We start from the raw sequence: 21,505 nt of genomic DNA on the forward strand, positions 1-21,505 counted from the left end.
TTCCAGATTTTCTTGAAAAATAATCTTAACATGTACAACTGTAGACAGCTACCTTCACCTCAGTTGAATTACAGATGATCCCCTGACAGTAATTAAAAACAATCTCAAATACCACTTACATGTGCAGAACAAAGGCCATGAACTTTTAAGAGCTAATGAACTAATTTAAATTAAATCAGCTAATTTAAATTAGCTATGAACTATTTTAACTATTTTAACCACAACTATGACATAGATACTATTTTCTTCATTTGTTATAGATGAGGTGGCTGAGGCAGAGACAATAGTTTGGAAAGGCTGGCTCCAGAATCCAAGCTCCCAACTGCCTCTTTGCTACAGTCATCACCACGGCCCCTCACACATTTACACATCCCCAAATCAACACATTTCCAATTCTGTCTTCCTTATCGTGACGAACAGCAAGATCAGGCTCACCTGATCCACTCAGATGTTTATGGGCCATCCGAGATTCCTCCTTTTGCCTCCCTGTCCCCATACAATCATCAACATGCTGTGTCAGCTCTAGCTCTACAACCATGCATGTGTTTCCTCACTGCCACCGCCTTTTTCTCTCTTTTCATGTCTCCATATTTTCTTATCTAGTGGACTTCCAGCTTCTATTCAGGTATACTCATCTCACAACAGACATCTATAGACATTTTTAAGATGCTAAATGGACTGTGTTCTTCCTACATATTAGCATTTGGTAACTTCCCATTGTTCTTCAAATGAAACTGCTAACACAGTCTTGGTTCCGGATTGCTGCCTAACTCTCCTTTTGCTCCTGTATGTCTCAAAAAGTGGCTTCTTCCTTTTATTCCCATTTATTTAATCACTTTACAGCCTGATGGAAGCTCCCTTCCCCCTCTCCTCCCAGTTTCATCCCCAGCTGCTCCTCCCCTTCTTCTCAGAGAAGGGGAGACCCCCTATGGGTACGAACCCATTCTGGTACATCAAGTCACAGCAGGACTAAGCACATCCTCTCCCACTGAGGCCAAACAAGACTGCTTCTTTCTTAATCCTCAAAAACACCCAAGTCTTCTGCTTGCTGTTCTTCCACTGGCTGATCTTTCTACCTATAATCTTTTCCTGAGGCTGAAATGGCTGGCCCACTCTTGCCCTTCAGGTCTCCCCTACAGGATAATCACAGAGGCCTTCCCTAACTACACTATGTGCAGTGGCTCCTTCATCTTTCTCTCTGAACAGTGACCCAGCCTCTAACGATACTCTGCTATGCTTGCAGACAGAAGCCTAGCAGAGCTGTCCTCTAAGAAGTTCCACCCAGCAGATGCTGAGACTCACAGCCAAACATAGGGAGTCTTGTGGAAAAGTTGAGGGAAGGACAGAAGGACCTGGAGGGGACAGGAGCTCCACAATTAGACCACCAGAGCCAAGTAACCAGGCTCAAGAGGGACTTGCTGAGACTGAAGCACCAACCAAGGACCACGTATGGATTGGACCTAGGCCCCTACATAGATGCAGCCTATGAGCAGCTCAGGCTTCATGTGTATTCCCTAATAAAAGGAGTGGGGAATGTTGCTGGCATGGACTCTGTGGCCTGCTATTTGATCACTTCCCCCTGGCAAGGCTGCCTTGAGAAGCCACAGAGGAAGAGGCTGCACTCAGTTTATGATGTGACTTGATGAGCTGGGATGGCTTGAGGGGGGCCTCCCCTTTCTAAGGAGTAGGTAAGGAGAGGTGGGGGAAGAGGAAGGGATGGTGGGACCAGGAAGAGAGGAGGGAAGGGCCTATGATCAAAATGTAAAGTGAATAAATAAATAAATAAATTTAAAAAATAAGCCAGCCTATAATTTCTTTCATTATTACAGTTATTTTTGCTTACCACCCCATGTCTTTTCTAGTGTTCATTCCCCAATGCTTGATATTCACTAGGCTGTCAAGAAATGATTCTTCAGTTCATTACCTAATGTCTGCAGAGTTGAAGTTCTCCCTTTGTTCCTGGTATCATAACTCTAAATGCCACCTCTCTTTAATTCACCAAGCTGACCTCAGTCTTTTTTCTTTTTTCCTTTGTGAGTGTAGGTGTTTTGCTGTATTTCTGTGCACTGTGTGCATGCAGTGCTGTCAGAGCTAAAAGAGGACAGATCCTCTGGGACTGTAATTACATATTGTTGTAAGCTTCTGTGTGAGTGCTGGAAATTGAACCTGTGTCCTCTAGAAGAGCAGCCAGCCAGTGCTCCTAACCACTTACCCAACTCTCTAACCCTGACCTCAATCTTAACAAAGACCAAAATTCCTAGAAATGAGACCATCATGTCCTCTGTCTTAAACAAGGCCTTTCAGGGGTTGAAAACATCTCACCAATTCTCTATGCCAAAAGGAATCCTGACATCATGCCTCCAGCAGCTCTGAAGGCTCATTTTAAATTTCTACTAGTCAATGTATCATCTGGATTCTGAAAAAGCCAGTTTTACCATTTCCTTGGCCATGTTGCCTTGGTTATCCCCATAAACTGACCCTTCTTCCAGGCATGTCCATCATGTTCTCTGCACAGCACTTCCCATAATAACCAGCCAATACTGTACCTGTGCAGAGAGGAATGACACCCTGATGTGAGAACTTGGTTACTAAGAAAACCACATGCACTGAATCATGTTTTGTTGGCATCTGTTTCCAAATACAGAAAAGAGGTTTCTTTGGTCACTGTGGTTTCCTCTTTCCTTCAAAACAATTAAATGTCAAATGTTTGTCAAGACGTGGACTAATAATATATTGTTCCACTAATTTTTAAGAGCCCTACTATCTCTCAATAAAGACTTTTCTTTTGATGAGGAAGAGGGAGGTCATGACATATTTATATCTGAACACAAAAGTTGACAGATGTTTCTAAGTATGGATGATACACTTAATTTTCTCCAGTGGCATTAAAATATTTTGTTCCTAGCTTTTTACCTTACCCAGCTACTCACAGAAAGTTTTTATCCAAAAGCAGATGTACTCTGTTTATCTGCCTATGAAAAATCTTATTTACAATGTTGTATATTTCTCATAGTGACTTCATATCTGGAACCCATTCCTCACCCCATCTGCAGAGAACAACTGTTCTCATTTGGGGGTGGAGGGGGAGAGAGCCTCTGGCTGTACAGGCTTATGATGTCATAGGCCAGGAGGAATCACTTACAAACTCCTGGGAATGTGAGCTGTTACACTGATCAGATCTTTTGTTTTGTGTTAACAACAACAAAAAGTCACTTCAAATGCAAAAATTAAAAGGAAACAAAAACTAATATAATTGCAGAACACTGTTCTAACCCTGTCTCATAAAGGTGTACTTTTATAATCAAAATTCAAAGCTACTTTTCTCTCAGGTCCTAATGACTGATACTCCCCTTACTCTTCTTCAAAAGGCAGCAACTTTATCTTTATTCAGCCAGTAAAAAGAAATATTTATTCAGTGTGAGTTTAGTAAGCCTCAGCCAAGGGACTGGCAAGGCAAGCATGAGTGCCACACATCAGTGGGAAGAAACAACTCAAGCACCAGGACAGCAAGGGCAAAGGCTAGGCAGAGTCCTACACTCAGTTTCATTTTGGTTTGGCGGCGGCTGCTGCTGCTGCTGCTGCTGCTGCTGCTGCTGCTGCTGCTGCTGGTAATGGTAGAGGTGGTGCTTATGGTAGTAGAGTGGTGGTATAATGGTGCTGGTGGTGTTGGTGGTGATGGTTTAGATTTTGGTTTTGTGAGACAAGATCTCACTATAAAACTGACTATATAGATCAGGCTACCTCAAACTCACAAAAAAATCTGCCTCCTAAGTACTGGGACTAGCAGCATAAGCTACCACACCAAGCAAGCACAGATTTTAGAGGAAAAATCTAGAAGTCCAAGATAATCAGAACATAGCACAGTCCTAGAAAGGGGTGGCAGGGTACAGCAATGAGAAAGACACATCAAGACCTCACCTAGGAACAAGGGCCAAGACAGGTAAAGTGAAGCATATGGATGCCAAACCATGAGAAGTAAGCAAATATATCAATGAAGTAACAAGTATCCAAATGTGGTTTTTATTCTCTTGTCAGAGCCATCCAGGAGGAAAAAGGCCTAAATCAAGAGTCTATATCAATTACATGTTCTCTGGACCGCATATAATTATGGAAGGTGATAAAATCCAGAGAAGCTGATACTGCCTGTTTGAACGAATCTTCTGCCCAAAACAATCGGCTCTGAGTTTTCAGAATGAAAGAAGATGGGACTCAGTCAGCATTTGCACATGTGTGTGCACGTGTGTGCACATGTACAGACATGGGTGTAAAGAGGCCACAGTGGATACTGAGGGTCTTCCTCAATATCGCTCCGCCTGGCTTTTCAAGACCGAGTCTCAGTAAAGCTGGAAGTAGGCGGGTGGCTAGCAAGCCCCAGGAATTCTCCTCTCCCTGTTTCCTCAGTACTCAGACTCCAGGTGCACACCACTCCTCACTTTCATGTGAGTACCGGGGATCAAACTCAGGTTCTCATGCTGTGTGGTAGCACTTCACTGACAACCATCTCCCCAGCCCTCACTCAATAATTTTAAGGGAGTCAGGTACAACACAGTAATACTTCAAAGAAGTAATTCAAAGAAGGCATGGTCCTGCTTCCTTCTCCAACCTCATGACCTACTAGCTGCCTTGGATGTCACACCCAAGAAAACCTAAACTGCTTTATCCCATACTGTTTCACAAGTTCACTCTGTAGCACTTTCCTAACAGGCAGTGCTCTGGCTCAAAGATAGATGCAAAAATGAACATCTGTTCAGCGACACCAATAAATAGCCTGTGAACATTGATTATACAAATTTAAAAGCATTTAATAAATACTGTTTACTGTCTCCTCTACAACTTTACCCATTTTCCCCCGTCATTCAGTATTGATGTGCTTCAGGCACACTGAACAATTCAATGATTGGTAGAGTCCAACTCCACCATCCACTCTGTCTTAACAGCTCATACTGACTGCTTCACCAGGAAAGCTCATTTTCTTACATTTATTTGCTTGACTGCACCAATCCCCGGCCTGGCTCACGTAGATCTCTCCCAGTATAACATTCCTAGGCAACAGTGGCATTTGTACAAGAGAGCCCACAAAGTCTCTCAAAAGCTTGCCTACGAGAGTCTAGTGGCACTTACCACCTCTACACATACTATAGGTCAAGAAACCCAAACCCAGCACCATGTCAAAGCACACAGCACAGGAAAGGGAAAGTCTAAAAAATAAGACTTCTGCTGTTCCAGGTTCAAGGGATACATAGCCTGTAGGCTTTAAGCACCTGAATAAGCGTTCCTCTCTTCAAGCCTTCTGAGACATCCTCCTTGGACATATAGGTTTCAAATATGCTCTTTTTCTTCCCTCGCATGGACTTGTTCTTTGACTTCTTGTCACCTGGCGAAGCACCAACAGCATGCGGGCCAACCGCAGAGGACACACCTAGAAACATGGGCAGCAATCAACCTTCCCTCAGTTAAACATCTCTAGTTTCCTAACTGGAGGTATTATGTCTTCACTAGTCTTTGTTGTTGCTCTTGTTACCTCTAAAGACCAGCAAGAGAATGAACCTTTCCAGTGGTAGCTTCGAATAGTCACAAGAAGAAAAGAATGGGTACGATAGCATAAATAAAACAGCTAACACCTTAGTTCTCAGTGAGCACTACACTATGCATGGAGCAAAATCTGAGTAATGGGTCTGGTTTACTTTGTTACTTGTAGATACAAACCCTTATAAATAGAAATTTTTAAAAGTGTATCACATTTCTGGAAGAAATAAAATGGCTGTACAACAATCAACTAAAACAATAAGACCATACCTAATTCTAGAATAAATAAAACAGGAGAATATTTAACAATTCATTAAAAGAATTAGCCTCCTTCAGTCCAAAGAATTCCCTCCACCTCCACACCTGGCCCACTTGTATTTCAAGTCTCCAGTGGCTAAGGCAAGCTCCATTTTCTTTTCACTACCTCTGGGGGTTCCTGGAGGCCGAAGGTTCAGCTTGTAGTCAGGATGGTTCATTTCTGGTTCCAAGGTGGCCTCTTCGCTCCAGATCCAGCGACCCACTACTATTCAGCTCAGAATTCTGCCTGCCTTGAACAGCTCAGTTGTCTCGAGCTAAAATAAAAAAAGAAATTGGTGACTAGAGTGCAGTTACCTGTGGCTTCCTTTGTCCCCTTGAAAATTTAGTACTGAGAGGCACTTAGATGGCAAAGGCAACAAGGTGTTCTTCTGGGTCCTGGTGTCACATTCTCCTGGGTAGTTATACCATCTGCGCTGCATTTCTATCCAAGGTCTCACAGATACACTACATTGCTCCTTTGGAGTACTTCAACTAAAAAGTTTCCACTAATGGGGTAATGAAGTGGAAAATAAGAAAGCAGGCAATTCTGTATAGCTTTTGAAATGCACAAAAAACAGAGGAAATGGGGTTTTAAAAGATGGTAAAAAGATCTGGAATCTAAAAGCTGTAATGGAATAGGTATGAAAAGTTAAGGCTATGTGACCATACTTCTGGGCCCTGGCCACCACCTGGATAATGACCATACTTTCTTATTCTATTGGCCACCAGCCCTAGAGTTAAATCTATACTTGAAAACTATCAAATCCTGCTAAGCAACCACTTCGCAAAATGGATCAAGATGTCATTTTGAACTATATCTTCTATTCCTCAAATTTCCCTCATAAAAGCCTTACCAAAAGATCAAAGTTTTCTTTAAACCGAAACTGTTATTAACTCATAGAAGAGAGGAAACAAAGACAACAGACTTAGTGCCATATGAAGGAATTGAAAGATAAAGTTTATCCAAATACAAGAAGGAAACAAAAGAGATCTTCACAAAACAGCAAAGGGATAGGAAAAAAAAGAGAAGAATCTAGGCTATCTGAGGGTTAATGCAGAAATGCACTCATTCATTAATTTAAAAAATATGGGCAATGTACAATAGTTAGCACAATAGAGACAAAGGTCACTAGGTTTAAAAAGTCATACGGCCATAGTAATATACATTGGGAAGTGATAGCACCATGGTTTTCAAAGTACGGATAACTGTATATGGGAAGGACAGTGTGTGTCTAGCTCAGGAAATCTGAGAGAACCTTGGGAAAGTTTTTAAGAAAGAACTAAGACATTAAGAAGTGAGGAAAGCATACTTCTGGCAAAAGGAAACAAAAGTCAGGATGCAAATAGAAAAACACAGGCAGATTCTTGCAACATTAATTCCATTTGGCTAACGTCCTGCCTATATGGAGGAAGGCAGTGGCAAGGAAATTAAAACAAGTTGGAAGGTCTGAAAAACAAGCCGGGTTTTTCAAAAGCACTAGGGAGTTTCTGAAGCATGAATGAGCAGAAGAGAACAATAGACCAAAGTTGTTTTTAGAAGAACTGTCTTGGCACAGAAGTCAGAACCGAATGGAATTAAGACCAGCACCTGAACCTCATGGAGAAAAGATGAGGCGGGACAACAGGAAGGGCTAGAACTGAAGTCTACAAGCGGACACTGATAAAAGAAGCCTCTGGCCCGGTCTTCCCCAGATCTGACTGTCCCACCTGGCAACCAGAGAGACCTGAAACACAACCATGGAAATTGGGCAGGTTCCTAGTGATGGGGCCGGGAGTTAGGGCTGGCTAGATAAAATCACATTTATTTGCAGTACTACCTGACCATGTGGAATAATCCACCAAGTACTAGAAAAGTGGAATACAATCTATAGGGGACATTATCTAGCTATTACATAAAGATGGCTAAAAAATGAATAACAAGGGTCCACTGCAGCAGAGAAGGGAGTAGCATAAGGGAATCAAGTAAACCATAACTTCCCATTAAGCAGTAATATAGGCCCTGTGGCCATAGGTAAGGAATGAGCACTCCTAACAAATCAGTGCACCTTACAAATGCAAAGAGGAAGAAGTAGAAAATATAACAACAACAAAAGCAAACAAACAGCAACAAAAGAAATATAAAGATCTAAGGGCTAACAGGGTCAGGTAATAAGAAAACCAGGAAAGTTGCCAAAGAAAAATTATCAGAATGTGTTTCACGTAGTGAGTCTGGGCATAGCAGTAGCCTTAGGTGGGGTGAGAGGCTGGTGTAAATTGTTAATCAAAAACAAGAGCCAGAATTGAGAATGGGCTCCATGACTGTTTGAATAAAAATAGCCCCAACATGCCCATATATGTGAATGCTTGGTCACTAGGCAGTGGAACTCTTTGACAGGATTAGAAGGATCAGGAGGTATGGCCTTGTTGGAGGAAGTCTGTCACTGGGGGTGGGCTTTGAGGTTTCAAAAGCCCATACCAGGCCCAGTCTCTTTCTCTGCATACTGATCAAGATGTGGCTTCAGCGCATGCCTGCATGCCACCATGCTCCCCAAAATGACCATAATAAACTAATGAAGCCCCTGAAATTATAAGCAAGCCCCCATTTAAATACTTTCTATTATATGGGTTGCCGTGGTCATGATGTCTCAGCCTAACTAAGGCAGGCTCCTATATGTCAATCCTGATGCAGTGAGGAATTCAAAATTAAGCAGAGATACAACCAGTTAAAGAACGTGGAATACAGAGACCCAATGTAAGTATCAACAGCATCTGTACTTTTCCTCACTTGCAGAAACAGATTCCTGTAACTTCTACCTCAGAAGGACAAAAATGTTTGGCTGGGTTCAGCATTGCACCCAGTGGCTCCCACAGCACCTAGACTATGGGCCTGATCAGCCCTGTTTCTTACATAAACAGATGAGTGTGTACAGCAAATGGAACAGGGTCATTCAGGGAAAACACATTTTTAAAAAGTCAGCAAAGAGCAAGAAGGGAACACAGGATTTAGGCAACAAATTGGCAAGAATAAGCCAGATAACCAGTCAAAAACTCACCTATGCACCCCAAAGCACTAGAAATAAGCAAGGAAAAGCTGAATATACATGATGGGGGGAAAATTACTAAACAAACAACTTTATTTTCCTTGTAGCATTGTTGTGAAGGCTCATGAACCCTAGAGAAACCCTAAACACTCCCCTGATAGACTAAAGGAACAAGACAATTTCCAGGATAAGAAACAATAATTCCCTGCCCAACAACGCCTAGAAAGGTGCCCCCACCATGGACATAGCCATTCTAAAGAGTTGGGCTAGGGCTAGGATGAACACGCAGCAACAGCCAACATGGCACATGGTACCAAAGGCAGGCATGGCAAGGAATGGGGAAAAAAACACCACACTTGAGAAAGTAAATCTGAAGCCAGCTCATGAGCAAATGAAGTAATAAAATTTTGAGACCCTCTGGCCTCTAAACCTAGCACACACACAAAGCACAGCAGAGGCTCAAAGCCAGAATTAAAATGCAGCCTATTAGAACAGAAGGCAAATTACAACAAATACATACTAATGGGAAATATGGGAAGTGAGAGCGAGCCAAGGGCAAACGAGGTATCTAGGGCCAAACCTGAAAAAACAAGGTCCCACAAAGTACCAGTGACACACTTGAAGAACCTGAGAAGGCCTGAATTTTTGCACCTTCTCACACATTAGCCTAGTCTCATCCTTCAGAAGCAACAACGGCAGATGAATTCATGAAACTGTGCAATGAAAGGAAGGAAGGAGCAAAGCCAAGAAAAGCTTAATGACAAGCTGAACCCTGCAGAGCTAAGACCATGACAGGAAGCAAGACCTGGAAAATGTAAGAGAGGCCAAAACTGATGCAATAATAAAAGTGAGGAAGGAGAGAGAATAAAACAGATCTCACTGAAAGCAAACAAAAAACAATTCTATTGCTAATCAGTGACAAACATTAGGTTAGTCAACAAGAAGCATCAAGCTACTTAATATCATCTTAAGAAAGTTTCCTATTCATAGCATATGCTGAAAAGTTCAGTTTGAATCAAGGATATTTAAAATGAAAAAGGAAGAGATGGGGGAGAGAAAAAGAAGGAAGAGACAGAATGAACCAAAATGGCAGAATAAGAAATTTCTCAAATATTATCCCTCAGAACAAAAACAATAATAAAATTGTACAAAACTTTTGAAATAATGTAAAGAGCTAGATACTGAGTGAAAACACATCAAGCCGGGATGCTGGTTCATGAGGGTCTACTGTTCTATGGCTCTCATCACCACAGCTACTCCCAATTACTTATGGGCAGAATTCCTGCAAAAGCAGCACACTCTGAAAGCTGCTGAGGAAACTGAGTCAATGTAGAGAAGAACATAGTCAATGCCGTACATGGCAATAAACAGCAGTGATTCCAGGCTCAAGAACTCAGGTAAGGCCCATAGCAAAACTAATTCAAATTTGCAATCCAGTCAGAGCAAGCTAGAGATCGGCAGACAAGTAAGAAATTTAACACAGGAAAACAATGGACTGACACAGGCAACTAGAACTTTGGGGGACTGCAATGTAGCGAAGGACAAAGTGCGTGCTGGCATCCACAGGTCCCTAAGTCTGGCCACCTCCAACATCAGGAGGAAGAAAAGGCAAGTGGAGAACAAAATATGCTATCAACAAATGCCACAAGGCCTGTAAAGACTCGAGAAAGAAAACTAGACAGAGGACTGCAGATTTAACAAAAGCCATCTCTGGAGGGTCCTACGTTTATGATTTATCCAAAGAGGGTATCAAAGCAGCATTTATAAATCTGTCCAAAGGAACCATAATTTGACAATGACAGAATATCAACAGAGAGATAAATTATTTTTAAATGAATTAGATGGAACTTCCAAGTTGGAAATACAATAACTGAAATGAAGAATTCACTAGAGAATCTTAATAACAGACTTAAGCTTACAGAAGAAATTTAATAAATCTAAAGATATACCAGCCAAGATGATCTAACCTGAAGAAGAAAACTTAAGAAAAATAATTTCATCCCAAAACTGAGGCCTGTAGAAGAACTTCACTCCACTGACTTACTTAAACCTCACCTCCCTTTATCCTTTATCCCCTTTAGACCCACAACTGAACACACTACATGAACATCCATGTGTGGCCCACCCTTTGTTCTCAGGGAGCAATTCAAACTTCTCAAATCCAGGCAGCACACAGAAACCTTTCTCCAGCCCCCTAAGCTATTACAAAAGCCAACTCATACTTTCATAGCTTCACTCATGCCAGCACAGGCAGGCTTGTGCTGACTCTACCAGCCCCAGGAATCTCCCAGATAGCAGGAAAGCAGTCTCTCTCAAGTGCTCTTGGACTGTGCAATGTTTTCAGTCCAGACCCCCACACACACGTGTTACTTACACAGGCTGATCACAGAACAGGAATGAAACAGAGGCATCCCTACAAACCTTGTGGAAATTAAAAATATATATATAAAGGAATATGATAAATAACTAGGTGGCAATTAGAAAACTTACATGAAGTGGGAAATTACTAGAAAGATACATACTGCTGGGTAGTGGTGCACACCTTTAATCCCAGCCCTCGGGAGGCAGAGGCAGACAGATCTCTGTGAGTTTGAAGACTGCCTGATCTACAAAGTGAGTTCCAGGACAGCCAGGGCTACACAGAGAAACCCTGTCTCAAAAACAAACAAATGAAAAATTACTGAAACTGACTCAAGAAAAAATGTAAATCTAGGTTATATATAGTTATATAAAAAGAAAATACATTGATAATTTAAAATTTTCTACTAAAGAAAAGCAAAGGACAAAGGGCTTCATTGGTGGAGTCTATCAAATACTGAAAGAATACCTTTTAAACTTTCAGAAATTTTTTTTAAAATATCATTCTGTGCAGTCAATACCAAAACCAAACAAAAATATCATTTAAAAAAATCCTCACAACATACAAAATAGTTGTTTAATACTTTAAAATATGATTTTAAAACTTTATTCTTAGTCAGTGTTGTGAATTGTTTTTCTGTAGGAATTTGCCAATTTTATCTATAGTCTGTTTGAGGACAGAATGTAATCCATTCTGTCTGGCTTTTTGCTGTGCTGAGGACTGAATTTCAGGGTTTGTGTATGTCACACAAGTACCACTGAACTACATTCCCAGAAGCCTTATATTTAAAAGTAACATTAAGAGCACTGTGTTTTCTACAGTGAAGTGATTTGCATTTCTGTGTTGTCCAATATGACAGCCACTACTCACTTTTCTTGAACAGCTGTGAAACATTTGTATGTAGTCCTTGTTCTCATAAGATTTTTTTTGGTCAGGATTTAGAATTCTAGACCATCAACTAGATTCAAACCTTAAGATGGCATTCCGTTGTCTTATAAACTCCTTTGATTCTGTCAAGTAATAAACTGCTAGTCTCTTACTTTTTATAAAGTACACTGTTCCTCACCCTTGGCACTTTGGAAACTTTTTGTCTTTGGTATTCTGTAGACTTACCACCATATTCAAGGAATGAATTTCTTTTCATTCTACTTGGAGAAGGGAAGGTCAATAAAATTTCTTGAATCTGTTGCTTGATAATTTTCTTCAATGTGAGAAAGGTTTTCATCGCTCTTTCTTTTTCCAACATTACTTCTGTCCATTTCAGCCCTATCTAGGATTCCAATGATAAACTTGATTTCCCCAATATCTCTATGCCTCCCTCAAACTCTTCGGTATTTTCTATCCTCTTTTCTCTGACTTTAACCATTTCACTAATTCTTCCTTCAGCTCTATCTACTCTATTAAATCATTATTAATATCCTAATTTCAATTACTTTTTCAAGACCAGCATTTTCACTTCACTTTTTAATTTTGTTTATTTTATGGAAAGGATGAGACTGTGCCATGGCACCATATGGGTGTCAGAGGTCAGTTCATGGGAGTCAGTTCTCTCCTTCAACCATGTGGGTTCTGACAAACAAACCCAGGTTATCAGGTTTAGCAGCAATCATCTCTACCCACTAAACAATTTCACCTGCCCCATTTTTTGAATTTTAACTTTTCTACTAAAAATGTTGAACCTTGCCTTTTCTTTCTTTAAATAAGGTAACTACAGGTACACTGAAGCCAGCTCCTAAAAAATGACAATATCAGAAGCCCCAGTGGATACAGTAAATTCTGTTGCTTCTACTTCATTTTGTTCATATTACTTGACCATGTTCTAAATAGGGCATATTTACATACTTTTTGTGTAAGGACTGGATGCCTCTAACAAAGTTATATTCCACGCATATAAGAAAAAGAAAATAAGTTATAGCTGTACTGATGGTGCAATTGCAGTCCTGTGGGAGGGCACTATACATATGTGCAAATCACCAACCCTGCAGCCCTTCAGGGCCTCCATCCCAAAAAGGACTGGCTCACCAGATCACACACATACCATATTAGCTACTAATCCCTAGTCCTCTAACTCCAAGAGGCTGCCAAGTACATTGTTCTGTTTTTCAGCTGACTCTTTAAAAATCAGCAAACATTCACTATAATACAACAGTCCCAAATAATAGGTCATGTTCTCCTGCTTTTATTCTTTCCTAGGTTAACCTCTCATGTCACTTCTCAAATACCCTTTGAGTCAACATAGGGAGTGGGAAGCCTGGCTTTTCTAGTTGATGTCAAAAGGAAGATTTGTCTCCTGCTATCTTCTATGCTATAACTTAAAGTGTAAGCATCAAATCCTTAATTCTCATTCTCAGTTTCTGAATTCCCAAGTCCTCCTATACAGACTCATTCATCTCCTGCCAGGATTTCCCATACCTGTGCTAACCTTACTTTCCTATAACAGAGGCAAAAAGGCTCCTGTATATTTAAGCCTAATTTCCTGTTAGTTCATCTTCATCCTCTGTCTACTCTAGAATGTTACCACACCCACCTCTCTCTCTCCACAGCTGCCTTTCCAACAGCTCTCAACTAAAACTAAGGGTCTGGGCCTGCTGGCCTTATGCCCACTTCAAGCTGCTGGCTACTATCTCATTTCTCATCCCTTACAGAGCTTCACCATGTGGTCTTGACTCACCACCTCCACTTCCCCTCACCTGCTCTTCCAACTCCCTGGTGGAACATGATTGTGTCTTCATCACCATTGGGGTACAATGTGTGAAGTGTGCCTCTGTATATTCAACTGTTGACTGCTAAACTAGCAGAGCACAAAGTACTAGCTGCATCTTGTATTGTATTCTATGACCCATCACCAGTCTTATACTTTGTAAATAGTGTTCCTTCCTCACTTGTCTATTGGTTGTAATAAAAAGCTGAAGCTGGAGAGAAAGTGGAGGGTTGAACTTCCCAGAGAGGGACATTCGCAGGCGAACACAGAGATGAATGGACGGACATGGATGTGATGGTTTGAATGAGAAAGCTCTCGTAGGCTCGCGTTTTTGACTACTCAGTCCTCCCATTGGTAGAACTGTTTGGAAAGGGTTAGAAGGTGCGGCCTTGTTGAAGAAGATGTTTCACTGGACGGACCAGAGCGGGCAGAGAGGTAGAGCTAGCTATGTTGTGGGACGTAGTGCTAGAATTAGTTGGGTTAACCTAGATAGCAGGCTGGGAAACTGCTCTAGCTAAAAGGCCAAAGCTTTAAAATATTAAAAAGCCTCTGTGTCATTATTTGGTTGGGTCCAAAAGTCTCACTATACATCACTACAACAAAGCAAAAGGCTTAGAATTACTAACAGACTCAAACTTTGAGAGACTTTTTTAGTCTTAGGTTGGTTTGGAGTGTTTTCTATTGTTTGTTTTTGTTTTTTAATGTGAATGCAGGTCACTCTTTGATTATAAATGCCTCATCCTTGGCCTCCAATGTACATCAGTCTTCTGACTCTCCAACTCTCAGGTTTTCTTTGAGTTCTCTTCCTTCAATTACCTCTTAGGTTCTACCACACACAAGGTTCTGTTCTGAAGAGCATCTCACGTCTCTCTTAGTTAAATCACCATCTCTAACCCTGTTCTCCAAAGCTCTTTAACTTTCCAACTTCCTGCTGAGTAATCTTGACAAGCACTCAGAACGCAACATGTTTCTAATTCAAGTTAGTATTCTCCTCAAGCTAAATTTTCCACCTATGTGCTGCGTACTGCATCCAAATTAACGACATCATTACCATCCCTCAGCAGCAAACAGTAGTCGCCTCATTGTTCCCTCCATTAGTACCCTATTACCAAATCCGTCTGTTCTAGTTTACAATGTTCCTAAATAGATCCCTTCCTTTCCAGCCTGATTTTAGCTGTCTGAATTCAGGTTATTGCAATGATGTGGCATACAAATGACAGAAGTTTCCTAATAGATCTCTCAACCACCAACCTCTTCTTCAACAACCAATGTTTTATTTTGTTTGTTGGTTGGCTGATTGGTTGATTGGTTGGTTTTTTTCAAGATGGGATCTCTGTATAGCCTTGGTTTTTCTAGAACTTGCTCTGTAGATCAGGTTGGCCTTGAACTCACAGTGATCCACCGGCCTCTGCCTCCCAAGTACAACGTCTAAAGGTACCACTACCACTCATGTTTTAACTAAAGCATGAAAGCTATTTTGAGGACAGGTGTTTCTAAACCTTCAGGTTTCTTCACTGGCTGTCACTGTGTGACCTACTATACCTTTCCAGTCTCATCTCTAAGAGCTTTTCAATATCACACAATGTGAACTCTTGAGGAAAGAGTTCGCTCACACTTGACATTAAACCCTGAAATTGACTTTAAATGAAGTTAGGTTACAAATATAACTCTAGAGGTTGGGGGACAGAAACAACTACCCATAACTTCTAAAGAATAAACAGAGAGAGACAGACTGGCAGGTAGCACCAGTCTGCTGAAGCATCTGGCACTGCAGTGGCATTCCAGAAGACAGCACAACAGAAGAAAAGAATCTTCTAATCCCTCAGCACATTGTCTACATTTCTTCTAGCCCTCGACTTTGTACATGTAGGAAAAACAAGGTGGTATCACAAAGACTGAAAAATGTGAACCAAGATTTGAGCCATTTCTTATGGAAGATAAGAGAACTGAAACTAAAGCAGGGGGTTGGGAATTTGGACACTACCAATGAAATAAAAAACATCAAGCCTTTCAAAACAAAGCTAAAAAGAATTTAGATCTACACAAGACAGTATTAGCTATATCTAATGAACAATCAAAGCCAGGCAGAGTGGCATGTGCCCGTAGTTCCAGCTACTTAGGAGGCTGAGGAAAGAAAAGCTTCAAACCAGAAGTTCAAGGACAGCCTGGAAAAAAATAATAACATCCTACCTCTTTAAACAAACAAACAAAAACATCACAATTCAAAAATATCTAACATACAGAGAACCCAGAAAATGTGATCTATTTTAATGGGAAAAAATTAACACATTCCAATCTCAAAAATGTCAGAGCTTATGATTATCAGATAAAGATTTTAAATCAGCTATGGTAATCATGCTCACTGAGGTAAGACAAGACACTTGAAATGACTAAAAAAATTAAAATGTAACAAAAAAAATTAAGATGTAAATTTTAAAACTAATTTATATACTATGTAAAATAAAAGATTTGGTAGGTGAGTGTGATAGAAAAATAGTAAAAGAACAAAAGTATCTGTAAACTTCACAGAAGGAAATCATAAAAACTGAAAAGACAGAAATAAAACTGAACCACTTGGGATAACATAAAGGTGGAGAGAAAATTCCCTCAAAATTGAATAGTGACTTAAAACAGATTTGGCAAACCTCAGTGATTCCTAAAAAGAAAATCCCAATGAAACTATCTAGCTCATCATAAACAAGCTGCTGGAAGCCAACAAAAGGAGCCAATTGCAAAGCAAAGGGAAAAAGCACATGGCATGTAGCATACAGCACAAAGCACTTGGGAGCAACACTTTGAACAGCAGATTTACTTTCTTTTATATGTTTTTCCATGGTAGACAAAAACATTGGAACACCTTTAAAATCCTGAAACCAAAAAAAAAGGTCAACAATCTTGAATTCTGTATGCAGTAAAAATACCCTTCAAGGGGCCAGTCCTGCAAAACCAAAGCTGCAGGACCTCCACAACACAGGGCAACAACAGAACAGCCGAAAGGAGTCCTCCTGAGAATCCAATCCTGATAGTGTAGCAGTAGCCAGAGGTCTCAAACCAGACCAATGAACTCACTGCAATGAACATCTGCTGTTTGGGTAAAGGGGTATACTGTGTGACACATTGCAGCTTCCAGAATAAGATGTTTGTTTGTTTTCTTTTAGGGGGAGGTTGCAAGGGCAGAGGGTGAATATGGAGGGACCAGGAGATGAGTGGGATTGGGGTTCATGATGTGAAATTCACAAAGAATCAATAAAAAGTTTTCTTAAACCCTTTCAAGATGAATAGCAAGCTGGAAAACACTTTAAGATAAGTAGAAAGTTCATCCCCAGCAGCAACTTCTCCAAGAACATCACCAGGAGCTCTGTGAGCTCAACAGAAGTTATACCTGGCCTTTAGGAAGGAATGTAAGCACTGGAACTCTCATGTATGCAAATGAAACCTCAACAAAATGGTAAAACGTTAAAGGGAAGTATTCAAACTTACAATTATTCATATACTCATGAAACTAATGAAGTATACAGATAGAATAAATACATCTTCAGAATACATCCTGCAGACTTCAAAGACCTCATATTCCTACAAAGCTAAAGAATGTAGTCTACCAATATGATACAATTAACTAAGAATGATGGTGGTCCAGGATTAGGATCCAGAACAAAAGAAGTACATGGACTTTCTGTGACAACAGAGAAAAGAGATCTTAGCACAGCAACAATACAGTAGACATGCAAATTGAAGGCAACAGTTTATATTACAGAAGTATCAAGGGAAACACTGCTGTCACTAACACCTGCTATCCAAATAGCCATCGCCTTTCTAAAGCAAAGCAGAATGCCTGGGTGGATTGGATGGCTTCCTGTGTTTGACATAACATGACCTAACCCTAACCCAGTCACACCTCCACAGACATCCATACACAAGCACACATACACACACAAATATAATAAAATCAAATCTGTAGTAAGCAAAGCAGCATGGTTCTGTCATGGAAACACAGGTTGGTGAAAAAGCAGCTCAGAAACAAATACACACATTTATAACCAATGATCTTCAACAAAATTGCCAAGAAAACACAATAGGAAAAGAACAGTCTCTAACAAATAATACTAGGAAAATCAGATCCCTGTGCACATAAGCATGAAGTTAAGACTCTTGTCTTACACTATACACAAAAATCACTCAAAAAAGAATTCAATTCCGCCAGGTGTGGTGACACACTCTTGTAATCCCAGCACTTGGGGAGGCAGAGGCAGGCAGATGTCTTGTGATTTTGAAGCCAGCCTGGTCTACAAAGAAGCGTCCAGGCCAGCCAAAGCTACACAGAGAAACACTGTCTCGAAAAGAGAGAGAGAGAGAGAGAGAGAGGTAAGAGAGAGAGAGAGAAAGAGAGAAAGAAAGGAAGGAAGGAAGGAAGGAAGGAAGGAAGGAAGGAAGGAAGGAAGGAAGGAAGGAAGAAAGAAAGAAAGAAAGAAAGAAAGAAAGAAAGAAAGAAAGAAAGAAAGAAAGAAAGAATGAATTCAGTTCAAAATTATTGTAGACTTAAATGTCAGACTTTACAGTGTAATACCACATGCAGAAAGCAAAGGGTAAAAAGCTCTGTCTTACTGATCTGGGAAAACTTTTTGCTGCTGCTGTTTTTGAGCTATGAACCCCAAAGCACAGATAACAAGAGCAAAAGAACAAGACCACAGACAGGATTACAAACTAACAAATCTGGGGGCTGGAGAGATGGCTCAGAGGTTAAGAGGTCCTGAGTTCAATTTCCGGCAACCACATGATGGCTCACAACCATCTACAATGAGATTTGGTACCCTCTTCTGGCTTGCACGCATACATTCAGGCAGAATACTGTATACATAATAAATAAATAAATAAATCTTTAAAAAAAAAAAAAAACTAACAAATCTCTGCACAGCAGGAAGCAACCCACGGTCTGAAGACTCCAGTTGAGGAAGATGCATCCTCACGTTTTTTACTTGATCAGGCGTCAATATCTGAAATATAAATGGAACTGAACCAACCTTTAATGTGCAGCAGGGTCTGAACAAACAAAGGCAAACACAGAGCTGTCCAGCAGGTGTGTGAAAACATGCTCCATGCCCTGGTCACTAAGGAAATACAAGCGCAAACCTCCATGAGAAACCACGCTCAGCTGTTAGAATGGCTATGAGCAGAATGACAAAAGGTAACAAGTGTTGTAAGAGATAAAGGAAAGACAGTTACACAAATAGTAGGAACATCTACTCGGGAAAATAATGTGCGAGTTTCTTAAAATTTTTAGAATAGAACTATCCTATCCTACAAGCCAGCAGTGCCACTTCCACACACATACCCAAAGGAAATGAAGCCACCACATATACGAGACATCTGCACTCCATGGCCACTGCACCATTACTGCCGAAATCAAAATATGGAATCAGCCTAAGCACCCATTAGTACGCAAAGAGTAAAGAAGATGTGGTACAGACACAATCCAATACTCTTCTGTTGCTGTAATAAGATACCATAACTAAAGCAACTTACAAAAGAAAGATTTTTCCTGGGTTCATGGTTCTAGAGGGCTAGAGTCTATAAAGACAGAGTGAAAGCCTGGTGACAGTTGGCTGGAGCAAGGGCTGAGAGCTCACAACTATCCACAAGCAAAAGGCAGAGCGCCCCTAGAAATGGGACAATTCTGAAACCTCAAAGCCTTCCCCAGTGACACATCACCTCTAACAAGGCCACACCTTCTAGCCCTTCCCAAACAGTTCCACCAAGTATTCAAAAATATGAGCCTATGAGAGCCATTCTCATTCAAAACATCACATCTATGTATTGACAGCGTAGAATCAGTGATGACCCAGCAGCAATGACTTTAGCTAATACTCATATCTAAAAGCCATTTACCATTAACAGGAACCCAGCTCTTGGGGAAAATGGCCAATTCTAAAACTGGAGTAGGAAATACAAATATGATGGACTGGGGTGAGGAGTAAGGCTGTATTTTAGTTGATACAAAGATTGCCTAGCAATATGAGTCCCTGGGTGCTATCCCCAGTACCACAAAAATCAGGCATAGTGGCACACATGTAATCTCAGCAATCAGGAGATCGATGGAAGCAAGAGGATCAGAAATTCAAGGTCATCCTCAGCTACATAGTAACCCTGAGGCCAGCCTTGGATATATGATAGCCTGTCTCTAAAAATATACATACATACATACATACATACATACATACATACATACATACATACACACATACAAACAAACAAATGGAAAAGGAAAGAGTAAACAAAGGAGGGAAGGAAGGAATGCATACACAAATTGGAGCCCAGAAGAGAGGCTTGCAAGGATAGGCATGGTGAACCACATTTGCAATCCCATCAGTTGGGAGGCTGAGATTAGGAGAACCATGAGCTTGAGATAACAGCTTAAATTGGATAACAAGACCTTGTCTCAATAAAATAACAACAACAAATAATAATAATAATAATTAATAACTGGTTAACAAACCATGGCCCATGGGCTAAATATAGTCACCCATTTATTTTGTGAATAAACTTTTATTAGAACAGAGACCAAACTATCTGTGGTTGCTTTCCTGACACAAAGGCAAAGTTAAGTGGCTACAACAAAGATTACACAGTCCACAAAGCCAGAAATGTTTGCTATCTGGCCACTTAGAGAAAGTGATTGCCAAGAATTGGCCTAGAGGCAGAAGCAGCCTTGCCAGGCCACGGAGGAGGACAATGCTGCCAGTTCTGAGGAGACCTGATAATCGAGGGTCAGATGGAAGGGGAGGAGGGCCTCCCCTATCAGTGGACTTGGAGAGCGGCGTGGGAGGAGATGAGCTTTCCTTACACGAAGTCAAGGAGCTCTAACTCTGGCCCTTGTGATTATACGGCAAACACTTTACTGAACCATCCTCCCCTTTGTGCCACTCTTTTTTTCCACTTAGTGTGCACTTGTGTGCATGTGTGTGGTGTGGCTGGTCTACACTCACGTCACACCAGGCATGTGGTAGTCAGAAGACAACTTACAGGAATCAGTTCTCTCCTCCCACCATCTGGGTCTCAGGGACTGAACTCAGGTCATCAGACTTAGGAGAGTGTCTTTTCCACTGAGCCATCCCACCCGAATCTTGAATCTTTCCTGTAGGTCTACAATCCTTTCCTCCTTGCTTTTCAGTGGTGAACATCAGACCTAGGACCACGATACACTATGTCCTTCTAATTCTGTTTTTTTTTTTTCTTATTTCTTTAAGTTTTATTTTGTGTATGTGGCTGCTTTGCCTACATGTATGTCTATGTACCACGTGCATGCCTAATGCCTGCAAATGCCAGAAGAGGCTGTCGGGTTCCCTGGAATTAGAGTTACAGGCAGTTGTGAACTGCAAAGTGGGTGCTAGGAACTGAACCCAGGTTCTCTGGAGGAGCAGCAGGTGCTCTTTACTGCTGAGCCATGAAATCAGCCCTCCTGTGACATTTTAAAAAGAACCTATCTTTAGAGTCATATCTGCTTTAATGGATTACATTTTTCTCATGCTAAACAATATTCCTAACAACTAACAATGTAACAATTTTGAGCGCCTCAGCATGGAATCCATGATGCATTAAACTATTCAA

At 40.9% G+C, this 21,505-nt stretch overlaps 1 protein-coding gene across 4 annotated transcripts in view; it reads right to left on the bottom strand.

Moving 5' to 3' along the window:
* Dis3l2 (DIS3 like 3'-5' exoribonuclease 2) overlaps positions 1–21,505 on the bottom strand; it is a 320,053-nt gene that overhangs the window by 281,971 nt on the left and 16,577 nt on the right. For all 4 annotated transcript variants that reach the window (XM_055616630.1, XM_055616632.1, XM_055616629.1 and 1 more), the window contains exons 2-3: positions 5,951–6,098; positions 5,262–5,419 (exon numbers count right to left, since the gene is read on the bottom strand). In XM_055616630.1, the coding sequence (XP_055472605.1) occupies positions 5,262–5,419; positions 5,951–6,002 (210 nt within the window). In that variant the 5' untranslated portion in view covers positions 6,003–6,098. The remainder of the gene's footprint in view (positions 1–5,261; positions 5,420–5,950; positions 6,099–21,505) is intronic.

The sequence above is a fragment of the Psammomys obesus genome, unplaced genomic scaffold (assembly GCF_907164565.1).
Source record: "Psammomys obesus unplaced genomic scaffold, mPsaObe1.curated_primary_1811, whole genome shotgun sequence".
NCBI lineage: Eukaryota > Metazoa > Chordata > Mammalia > Rodentia > Muridae > Psammomys > Psammomys obesus.